The 12,041-nt window shown below is 35.9% G+C and overlaps 1 protein-coding gene across 1 annotated transcript; it reads left to right on the forward strand.

Moving 5' to 3' along the window:
* Positions 1-628: 628 nt before the first annotated feature.
* On the forward strand, positions 629-10,570 carry fbxl3b (F-box and leucine-rich repeat protein 3b). The gene is made up of 5 exons (XM_060868524.1): positions 629-873; positions 2,998-3,391; positions 3,519-3,641; positions 4,890-5,061; positions 8,363-10,570. The coding sequence occupies exons 2-5, from the start codon at positions 2,999-3,001 to the stop codon at positions 9,004-9,006; spliced, it is 1,332 nt and encodes a 443-aa protein (XP_060724507.1). The 5' UTR covers positions 629-873; position 2,998; the 3' UTR covers positions 9,007-10,570.
* Positions 10,571-12,041: the final 1,471 nt, after the last annotated feature.

A 12,041-nucleotide genomic window follows, 5' to 3' on the forward strand; every position in this document is an offset into this window, starting at 1 on the left:
TCTTCAACAATCTTCTGATTTTTCTACTTATTTAAATCTGCTTCCCATCTATAAAAGTAAATTGATATCAAAAAGACTGATGAATGTAGCATTCCTACTCTGCAAACCTCAACTCTTCGGTCTTTGTTTTCTTTGAGAATTTTCTGTTTATTTGAGTTTTGTCACAGCAAGCTGAGCTCGGCCATATTTTGTTTAAGATTGTTATTTTGCTCTAATTTGTTTTAGAGCTTATCAAATTGTTGAAAACGTCCTGCTCTGGGTGAATGCTCTGTGGTTTGAACCTTACTGGAAGTAACTGGTGTTTGTTTTGGCGTCTCTCATCTCAGAGTCTCTTACTGGTGGCCTTCATCACTTTCACTGCTAACAGCATAGTTCATTTTTGTTTTAGTAAATATTTGTCTTTCTTTAGCTGGTATATTTGTAGTATGGAACGTAAATGACAAAGTCATTTTTACCGTGAAAAGAATAACAATTAAGTAGTATGGAGTTTATCTACTAGAGCTCAGAGCTTTGACCATCTTGCCCTCATGAACAGGACAAAAGCGTTTTGAGGTGAACTTGACTGCCCCTAGTGTAAAGTCACTGAAGTGAAGTCTCCTATTTACCCATGATGCATTGCTCTCGCAAAGCACAACACATCGCCATTTTCAGCGATTCTGCAGCATCGACTGGAACAGCAAAGTAAATAGGTCACAAGATCGAAGAAAGGAAAATTAAGGAACATTGTCGACCAACGACGGCTTTTATTCGCACATCTCTGTGCTCTGAACCCTCTGACTGAGAGCCAATGATCAGTTGTTCCGCTCGAATGAAGTGTTTCAGCTCAGATGTGATTATTAACAGCTTTTTAATTCGGACTTTAACATAAATCAGGTGAGAACACAACCGTTTCTGCGCCACTGCCGCTTGTTATTACCTTATTATTCATTACGTTGTTCTTATCGAGAGCTTTTAGTTCCCGGCTTTTGAGCCGTTTCTGTAATCAGGACTGTTTTTGTGCCCCACAGAAATGTTGTTTATGTTGAGCAGCTGAACTGTAACTGATGTCACACAGGGATTAAAGAGGAATCACTGAATATCTATAAAGTGTGGAGGGAAAAATAGAGCTGATGTGAACATTATGTATGGTGTTAAAATTATAAACCAGATATTGGCATGAAGTGAAACAATCATCATACACAGATCACACAAAAAGTAGTGTTGTTCGGCTTTTCCTTGTGATTTATTATTGTTTATTATTATTGCCATTGTTGTTGTGGTTATTGTTATTATTATTATTATTAATTATTATTATTAATTATTATTTTTTATTGTATTTATTTATTTACGTTAACTTTAAGCCGACGTTGATGTCAGTCTGATTAAAACGCTTGTGTTTCAGGGGTCGTGGTCATCTGTGAAATTAGTAAACTACAGTCTGATTCTTGTGTTGCCAGTTCGGTCAAATTTACTGACAGTCAATTAAGGGTTCTGTATTTACAACGATATATATTAAACATTTCCATTACTCGTTAGTGATATTCATGATAGCTTTAATGGACTTTGATTCAGTGCATATATGGACTTTGGACATTTTGAGATCTGAGTCTGTTTGTTTGTTTTTTATAGATATAGTTCAATATAGAGTTCAAACAGTATGTGTTCATCTTGGCTAACATTAGACAATATAAAAAGAAAAATAAATGACCCCAAAAAGAACAAATAGGCCTATTAAGTTTCTAATCTAGCACTTTATAAATATTGTTAATGTTGATAATTCAATCAGTTTGAATAAATATGTTTTAGTGTTTTATTTATTTGTTTAATAATAATAATTTAACAACCCGCTACTATTCTCTCTCCTCTCTCCTTGTTCCCTGCTCAGAAGAATGAACAGTGAAAATGTTTGTTTGTTTGTTTTTTAAAACTGCTTACTTTATATTACTGCAGAGTCACTTAAAAATCTCCTGTTTAGTTAAGATTTTGTGATTGCCATATTTCCCAAAGTGTTCCACATCTCCACATATGGTAGAGGCAGTGTTGTGGTATGGGCATGTAGGGCTGTAAGTTCATCGATGTTTGCTGGTGATCTGATTGCTGATAGACATCACAGGATGAATTCTGGAGTGTATAAATCTATATTTTCTGCTCAGATTCAGTCAAGTGCTGTAAAATTGATGGGTTGATTTTTCACAGTACAGATGGCCCAATGGCCCAAAACACTTTCTTCACAGCTCTCTCAATGTTTCTTTCATCAAATGCTGGTCCTTCTTTTTGTCCAACTTGTAGAGTGTCAGGTTGATAATTCTTCAGTGGATTCGTACTTTTTCAGGATGATTTCCCCTCTTTTCTCAAATTCTGAATGGCTTTCTCTGGTCTTCATGTTGGATATCCTTTATTAACAACACAGGTTAACACAGGTCCTTGCCATTCCAAATCTTTTCGAAGAGACTCTTTTTAAATGACGTGTGTGTTTTATGTATGTGTGTTAAATAATTGAAAATCAACCAATCATGCTTTTTTATATAATATTTAATCACTTAAGTAAGCACTGTTTGAGTAAAGGGTGTTATACTGAAAGGTCAACAAGACTGATTTGGCTATCACCACAATGCCTCAGATAAACAGCATACATCTACAAAGGCATTATTGTGATATTGCTTGATTATACTTAAACAACAGTTCTATAAGCAGGAATTTTATATGTAATTATTTACATTTCACACACAAATATGGCAAAAAATTGTCCTCAAACACACCACAGCTGGATAGAACCAGATAGACTGACAGGCTGTAATAAGTGTAATAATGGTTTCAGTGTAATACCCTGTTACTAGATTTGGGAACCCAGAAGTAGAGTGTTACAAACAGTGAAATGTAGCAGTGCTTTTGTGCTAAATGTCAGCATTGGAATGCTGCTTGTCCAATCAAATAAGTGGACCCAATATATAATGTAATTGTCTAATCTTATTGCTTTAAATTATCAGTTTACTCAACATCTCTGTGTTCTTTTTCTAGAATGAAAAGAGGGCAGAAGAGAGGAGATCAGCAAGAGGATGGAGGAGGTCCAAGTCTTGGTTTCCCAGAAACCTGCAAAAAGCTTTGTATAGAGGGTTCTGGGGAACAGCTGCAAGATCAGGGGAGCTGCGACTCGGAGAGCAGAGTAGACTGGGGCTGCCTGCCTCAGGAGATCCTGCTGCAGATTTTCCAGTACCTGCCCTTGCTGGATCGGGCATTTGCCTCACAGGTGTGCAGGGGCTGGAACGAAGCATTCCACATGCCTGAGCTCTGGAGGTGCTTTGAGTTTGAGCTCAACCAACCTGCCAGCTCTTACTTGAAGGCCACACACCCAGACCTCATCAAGCAAATCATCAAGAGACACTCCAACCACCTTCAATATGTCAGTTTCAAGGTAAGGACGTGTTTAATAAAAAATCATCAGTCATAGAACATATTAAATATTTGTGCAAGCTGTGATGTAGTGACTTTCTAGTACAAAGATATGATCTCATATTTTCAATGTGTTTTTGACCTCTCAGGTCGACAGTAGCACTGAGTCTGCAGAAGCAGCCTGTGATATCTTGTCTCAGCTGGTGAACTGCTCGCTCAAGACCTTAGGGCTTATATCCACAGCTAGACCCAGCTTCATGGAGTTGCCTAAGGTAAATGTAACCACCTATATATCTCTAAGGAGGAGGTTGATACAAACCTTTAGGTGTAGATGAAAACAGATTCACTATAAACAGGCACAGGCACATTTGCAGAGGTGTCAACATTACACTTTAGCTGTATGATTTTTGACTGCATTTTATGGTGATACAGGAAACAATTGAAATCTGCTTAGTTAAAAAAGCCATTTCACTGAAGGGAAAGAATGCAGGAAACTTAAGATGAGTTGTATGCAGGAACAGGTACTTTTGTTCTGACTTTATCTAAGGTGAGCGTTGACTTGTGAATTCATGAACCTTTGCCTTGTGACCCAATATAAAGAAGGCATGTGTGTGGTCTCCTTGTCTCAATGGGAAGAAACCGAGGAGCTGCTAATAGTAGTAAGTAGTCACTTGCCTCTTGCCTTGGCTTATTAAATTAAAATTAAATTCATTACTTTGTAAAGATTTCTGAGAAGAAAATTCCTTCAAAGTGGAAATTGACATGAAATTACACCATCGTCTGACCAGAAGTGGTCGATTTATTTATGTACTTATTTTTAGCTGTTTGGTCCTGACAGGACCAGCAGATTAGTTCAAATATAGATCAGATCAGCAGATTAGTTTAAATATAGCTAGATCTACATGCAAATAAATGTAAAGTGCACATTGTATGATTTTCAAAATTCCTTTCATGTTACATGAATTGAATAGCTTGTGATCAGTTGTCTGGTGTTATTGGGGAGTTAAACTTACAAGACAACTCGCTGACAAGGCATATCCCCACTCACAAAAATAAAGGCAATAGCTGCCCTTCATGTTACTGTCACTTATTTGTACAGAAATATGTAAGACAAGAAATCTTAAATTATTTGGAGGAAATCTTGTTTGGTTGGTTATACAGGCAGCATATAGTGAAAAGAAACAACCCTATTTTATACTGTGCACAGATAGGAATCATGTCATGTTTGTGTGTATTTTACTCTTGGCTACAATTTGCCAAATAATTTTAGACAGGAGCCATTAGTACCTTATGCTCTTTCACAAACAGATGAATGATTATCTGAACACATGAATCTGCATTACACGAGAACGGATGCATCTTCAGCTTTTTCTTGTTCTTCAATGAAAAAAAAAATCCTGCAATACTTTCTATGACTTATTTATTTATTTCCTTTTTTATAATGTAGGACCCTTTTATAATTTCTTTAAGGTTTTTTGAAAGCTAAACTTTGTCATATACTCTATTTTTCTTTGCTTTAGTCTCATTTCATCTCAGCCCTGACTGTGGTTTTCGTAAACTCCAAGTCCCTGTCCTCGCTGAAGATTGATGACACACCAGTAGATGATCCGTCACTCAAAGTTCTTGTAGCCAATAACAGCGACACCCTCAAGCTGCTGAAGATGAGCAGCTGCCCTCATGTCTCACCTGCAGGTAAGAGGAAGGTGAACACACAGCGTGACTAGGTTCTTGAGTACTTTATATTTGCTTTATGCTTTAAAAGTAGAATGAGTTGGTTCAATAATCTATATATTAAGATTTAAATATAGATATGAAATATATATAATTCATATACATATTGATAATAGAATTTATTTTCAGTTTTTTGTATTTCAGACTGCATTGGTTAAGACGCATTAAGATGGTGTGAAATCTTTGCTTTCTATATATTCTAAATCAGAAAGACTGCGGCATGTCCCAGCATTCATTTAATCATTCATTCATTTTCAATAACTTCTTTATGCCAGTCAAAGTCTCTGTAGATCTGGATCTTAGCCCAGGAACTGTGGTAAAATAAATAAATAAATAAATGCAATTATCTTCTAAAAATTAACCTTTCTGACTCCAATCACCAGATTGACCAGACATATTAAACTAAAAAAAGCCAATTTTTTAGACTGGATGAATGCAGAGATGAGGTTTATTGTATCCAGCGCTGAGTACAAGTTATAAGATGCTCACAAAAACATTCCCTCAACCCCACAAACCACTATTTCAAAGCACTGTCCTTATATTTCTTTTTTTATCTTGCATGATGACTTTATCCTGAAGTCCCAGAGTTGAAATGCTCCACTAACTGTTTCTTTCTTGGAAACTTTAGGCCTTTCCCAGATGCAATTACATTAAATTAAATAACATTTTACATTTCACCTTATAATTCAACTTTAAAATGAAACATATATAAAAATGGCCAACAAATCTTGCAATATTTTGCACTTTGAAACCTTCACATTTTGTGTTGAGAAGACATCATGGGTATGTCAGTCACTATCCCTTTTCCCTGTTAATTCGTAGCTAATTTGTGTATTTTGAATTGACATGTTTAGCTTTGACCCGGGGTGAACTTGATGTTCTCCAAACCTTTTATCAATTTTCCACAACAATGTGTGGATTCTCTCAGACTTTTGTTCCAGTGGGAACAACACTGCCCTGAACAGTCTAGCTGACCTTGACTCTAACTTCAACTGTAGAAGAGGTACAATGTGCAGACTCCCTGTCTCTCAAAGACTTGCCAAATTAAGGATGTTCTTGTTAGTTCAACAAACTACTCAAAGCCTATTCATGCTTAACAGATGCACATAAACAATTTGTCCTTTTTGCCATGTTAAACCATACACCATTAGACCACTAACAGAAATGGTGTTCAAAACTAGTCATGATGTCACCTCACCTTTTACAATTACACAATTTCATATAGGTCTAAAAATATCCCACAAAACAGTGGGTACAAGGTGGGGATACTTTATTGGGCAGGTTATATATCAGGGTACCCACGCATCCTGGAAAACCTGGAAATCCTGGAAAATTAATGACCAATGTTCCAGTCCTGGAAAACACATGGAAAATGAGAGAAAACATAAATTGTCCTGGAAAAAATCTTGTTGTCCTGGAAAATTCTTATTTTTAAATGTTCTTGATCATTTAAAGAACAGTTTACAACTGGTCGAAACAATTAACGTTAGTAACAGAAAGCGCTCTGTTCAGGGACGCGAGTTTTGACGTTTTTTTTGTTATGCTGTTATGCTCGCTGTGACGGATGCCGCTGTCTTGTGTTGGCGGTTTCAGGTGCTAGGAATGGTTTAAGTGCTTGAATGTTTTCAGCAAATGGTGACGGGTAAGCAGGTTATATTAACCTTGTTAATCTGAATATCATGTGCAAGGGGAATGCACAGCAATCTAAAGCATGCATGATGGCATTGGCCTGAGAAAGGAGAGGGTATTAATATGTGCGGTCTTTTTATTTTATAAAGGTTGAAATTTCATTCACAAGACAAATCGTCTTTAAAAGTATAGTTAAGTAATAGCCATAAAGTGTACGTTGTTTTTAAGACTTCTGTAGAGAAGAACATTACTTTAGGCCGTGAATCTGTGAGCCTTGTCTTTTTTTGCTAAATTTGAAATGTCCTGGAAAAGTCCTGGAAAATTATCTCTGAAAAAGAGTGGGAACCCTGTATATATTGAAGTTATTCTCTTATTCAAGACCTTTAATATGGCATCTAACGTTATACCATTATTCTTTGCCTTATCTTCTGAACTGTTCTTTATCTTATAGTATTAAATATATTGGAATGTATGTACTATTCACTTACACATGATGCTAACAACAGCATCTTCTCATGTCATATGGCACCAGAGTGAGTTTTATATGTGCATGTGGAATTTCACTGTACATTTTGTATATATGTACAATAGTTGAATTGTTTTACTATTTGAGCGCTCTATTCTCATAGGCATAAATTATTTCCCCTCAGCCAGCTTTAAGTGTTTGTGTTCGTTTTATGTGCTGATTTTTATGCACATAAATAAAATTTGTGGTTCTGGTAGTTACCAATATTGCACAAAAGCCTCTAGCTGTGATAACTAACGGCTTTCTTGTTTACACATGAGCCCACGGATCAGACATGATTGTTTCGTGTTGCGTTATTTGAGGAGTAAGGGCTGAACGCTTACTTTTTTTTGTAATATTAGTGCCAATAAGTATGTTTTATTATTTAATTTATTAAATAATTTATTAAATAATAATAATTATTAGAATAATTAAAATAATTATTTAATTAAAATAATTATTTAATTTATTAAATAATAATAAAAAGCTGCCTGTACAAAAGATATTTAAATATATGAAATTAAAAAAAAAAATACTTCATTAAAAACAAAATTCTAAAGCTATTGTGGAAAAAATAGACTAAAGCAGTATAGACTGATCTCATATTCATTAGCTACACTGACTACAAGCAGCTAATAACCTGAGAACTTTCAGAACAATAAAATGTGGTTATTTATTTATTTACTTTTACCTCAGTTGGTATAATGAAACTGATTTGAGGCCAGTCTAAAAGTCTTAGAAGAATACTAGCCTTTAAAATCTGATTAAATTAGTAAACTTCTCTGTCTGATTTCTGTCAGTGTTGTAATCTGCACACGTGAGTTCTGCATGTGTTTGAAACACAGTTCATGTTGTTCATTTTAATCTATTTAACTGAATTAGGTAAAGGTAAATTTAAAAGATTTTCTTGGGTAGTGGTAAGTGAACAGAGGATTATGTTTTCACAACCTTTGGGCCTTTTTGTGGTCTTTAACCCCTCAGCTGCTACAGCAGCACAATATAACAAATGTGTTCTATTCCTAGTTTGTGAAATTTTTAATAACTAAGTGTGTTACCATTGACTTTATAACATTTTTTAGGATATCTCTAAATTGCTTCATCTTGCTGTTTTTTTCCTTGCTTCTTCAGGCATTCTTTGTGTGGCTGACCAGTGCCATGGCCTACGTGAGCTAGCACTAAACTACCATCTGCTGAGTGACGAGCTGCTACTGGCATTGTCATCTGAGCGTCACGTGCACCTAGAGCATCTACGGATTGATGTGGTGAGTGAGAACCCAGGGCAGATGCAGTTCCATACCATCAAGCGCAGCAGCTGGGAGGCAATGGTTCGCCACTCACCCAAGTTCAGCCTTGTCATGTACTTCTTTCTGTATGAGGAAGAGTTTGGGCCATTCTTCTGTGATGAAGTGCCTGTGACACACCTCTATTTCGGCCGCTCTGTGAGCAAGGAAGTGCTGGGCCGTGTGGGGATGACATGCCCTCGCTTGATTGAGCTAGTTGTGTGTGCCAATGGCCTGCGACCTCTTGATGAGGAGCTCATTCGAATTGCTGAGCGCTGTCAGCATCTGTCAGCCATTGGCCTAGGGGAGTGTGAAGTCTCCTGCAGCGCATTTGTGGAGTTTGTGAAGATGTGCGGCCGCCGTCTCTCTCAGCTCTCTATTATGGAAGAGGTGTTAGTCCCTGACCACAAATATGGCCTGGACGACATCCACTGGGAGGTGTCAAAGCATTTGGGCCGTGTTTGGTTCCCTGATATGATGCCCACCTGGTAGGGTACAGCCACTACCCTGTGCATGGGTTTTGCTCACTTCTGCAAACCAAGCCTTCCTCCACCAACAACTTTTTCAGTTCATAAAGGAGTGAATATTCCTGGAGAAATGACACATTTTACAGAATTTGCAGTATTACTTGGAGGCTTTTAGTTTAAATTTTATACTGCAGCTTTAACCAAGTGTCACTACAAATAACAGCCTCCTAAATTGTCAAGTGTGAACTCAAATACATGTTAGTAATGTATTGAATATTTTTATTTAAGTCTGTAAGCTGATTTAACTCTAAATTATTACCCTTTTTTCTTTCTGAATATCACAGTAATATTACTGACTACATACTTTTTTAAATTATAAAGACACTTTGCCAGTAAATCCCAAACATTTAAACACTTTATTTACTTGGTACAAATAAGAGATGGGTTCCTATTTTTTATATAATCCCCAAATTATTCCAATTTGACAAAGCTTGCTTCTTTTACCCTTTTTATTTCTGTCTAGAATGTGTAAATCATCCTCAGAAGAGTGTCCCTTATCCTTCAGTTTCAGGTAGCTTTGTCATCACAGTAGTATTGTCACCTCTAAGCTCCAAGGTCCTGGGTTTGTTCCTGAGATGGAGGTACTGTCGGGCCTGAGTTTTGCATGTTTTCCCCAAGTAAGAGAGAATGAGTGCGAGTGTGTCTAAGAACAGTGTCTTGTACATCCCATCCACTAATACATTCCAACTTATTATTATTCCAATTCTCTTGTTGGCTATCCAGTTGGGCAGTTTAAATGTCTGTTGGAACACATGTTTTATGCAGATTTAAGATTAAAAGTTGTATCTCTCAATAGCTGTATCTCTTAAATGTGTTTCCTTTTAGTGTATTTTATAGCCCTACCGTAATACCTTGCCATCTGATTTTGGGGTAGAGCAGCAAAAACATATTTCTCTGATACATCTTAGCTTCTCTTGAAAATTCTACCAGCAGATAGAACTATCAATGTCTTCACTAGCAAAACAGTAACAGGTTTAAAATAAAAAATTGAAACGTGGTTAATCATGGCTGTGTAGCTTAATTTAATTTATAGCTTTGAATTTATATTTATTTTCTCTTCTGACTTCAGTGTTTAAGCATTCCTGAGCTTGTTAATAATTAATCATAAAAAAAACACTAAACACTAATATTACTGATTGCAGCTACAGTGAGTATTAAACAGCTTCTACTATTTTTTTACAGCTGTTATTATGTAACTTGACATTTTATGTATGTCTGATCACGCTCCCATCTCCCTTCCCTTCTTGGCAATACCTTGCTCATACATAGCAGCCTGCAATGCAACCTGTTATAGATAGCAGGCATGATAGGACAGTGGCTTATTGCACACAGTCTCAAAGGCCTACCTTACGCCCAGTGTTCCTGGGATAGGCTCAGGCTCCACTGTGACCCTGATCAGCATAAAGAGTTTACTGTAAGTGAGTGCACTGTACATGTACATGCTCTTATGAAATTGTTTTCTGAGCATGTTACTCAGTTTGAAATACATGTATCATGAATCTTTTAATTAAAAACCCAATTTGCATACATTTTTAAAAAGTTTTTTTTCCTCAGATGTTTGCACTATTTATGAATATATAACATTTACCTTGAGCCAGTAATTTTTTTTTGTTGTCATTTTTACTAATTGTTTTCTAATAGGTCATAGAAATCAATTAACAAACACTGACTAATGAGTTGTTTTTCTATTCTGTTCTCCTTTCTACATTCAAAATAACCCAGTGTCTTGTGCATCTTCCTCTGTGATCTCTCTGAAAAGAGGTGGCATGTCATTGTTTTTGTCAGAGGCATAAATCACAGTGATTTAAATAGATATTTCCAGTAATAAATACTTTGTTGATACTGAAATAAATACTAAATACTATTATGACCCATTTAACATCACTTACATGACTGAGAACCTTCATAGCCCTTCTGAATAATGTTCTATTTATGTACACAAAGAAACTTTGCTGTGCTCACATTTTATGTTAATTTTATTTATTGTTTTGTATATATATTTTTTGTTTGTTTTTAGCTGTAACCATAAGTCATGTGAATATATTATGCTTCACATGAAGATGACTTTTTCCAGCAAATCATTGTCAGGTTGCATTATGATGAACCTTATCCATTGGCATTTCAGTTTTGCTTTTTGTGGCTTTTGATAAATGGCAAGATGGGACAGAGTAGCACAGAAATTCAAGGTAAGGTTTCAGAGAGTAAGAACTGAATTATGGGGTATATTTTACTTTGAAAGTTTAGGCGTATTTTGGGGTGAGCATTTCGATTAATTATCGTGAACGATGCAATCGTTCTCAATGGTACTGAGATTTTTGATCAACACATTAATTAATTCAAAATGCACTGCTGTTTAAAGAAAAAAATGTTTTAGCATTTTTAGACAGCAAGCTTTTCTTTTTGTAAGGATCATCTAACAGCATTTAGTCACTAGTAATATCCCCTGAATCCGAGACTAGAATTCCGTTTACCTATTATAATACATTGGACAACTCAACATTTTTAATGAGAAGCAAAAGTAGGCAGCAGTATGTGGCTATGCAGAATGTTATTGAATGTTATTTGCTTTTTGACTAGAATTTATTTTCTAAAATGTCACAATGTGCTGTCAGGTGTTTATGCTGTCAGATGTATATGTGTTTGTTTCCTGCGGTCTATATCCACCAGACAACTATGAATATTCTTGTGTTTGCAATCAACACTTTAAACTGGTGGACTATGAAAGATGTTTGAAAGAAGAATCACTGGGTCTTTTGACAACTATGCTTAAGAAAAATGAGATTTTGTCTGTATTTAGTATGAAATGGAGAGCAGATTTCAGAAGAAGCAGCTAATTACCTCTAGCAAATACTTGTCTCACTTATGCAACTACTAGTAAGATGGCTCCTAATGTCACGAACACAAAGGAACCACTGCATGCACCAATACACTTAATGTTAATCATATTGTCTTGTTTCTAACTTCCATTATTTGGCTTACAAAACAAAGCGGTTGTTTATT

The sequence above is a fragment of the Tachysurus vachellii genome, chromosome 4 (genome assembly GCF_030014155.1).
Source record: "Tachysurus vachellii isolate PV-2020 chromosome 4, HZAU_Pvac_v1, whole genome shotgun sequence".
NCBI classification, from domain to species: domain Eukaryota; kingdom Metazoa; phylum Chordata; class Actinopteri; order Siluriformes; family Bagridae; genus Tachysurus; species Tachysurus vachellii.

Bases quoted from the DNA above. Each gene is read 5' to 3' on its own strand.
- fbxl3b (XM_060868524.1), top strand. From the start codon at position 2,999: ATGAAAAGAGGGCAGAAGAGAGGAGATCAGCAAGAGGATGGAGGAGGT. The intron at 3,392-3,518 runs GTAAGGACGTGT...TTGACCTCTCAG, and splicing joins TTCAATATGTCAGTTTCAAG to GTCGACAGTAGCACTGAGTC. The intron at 3,642-4,889 runs GTAAATGTAACC...TCTTTGCTTTAG, and splicing joins GCTTCATGGAGTTGCCTAAG to TCTCATTTCATCTCAGCCCT.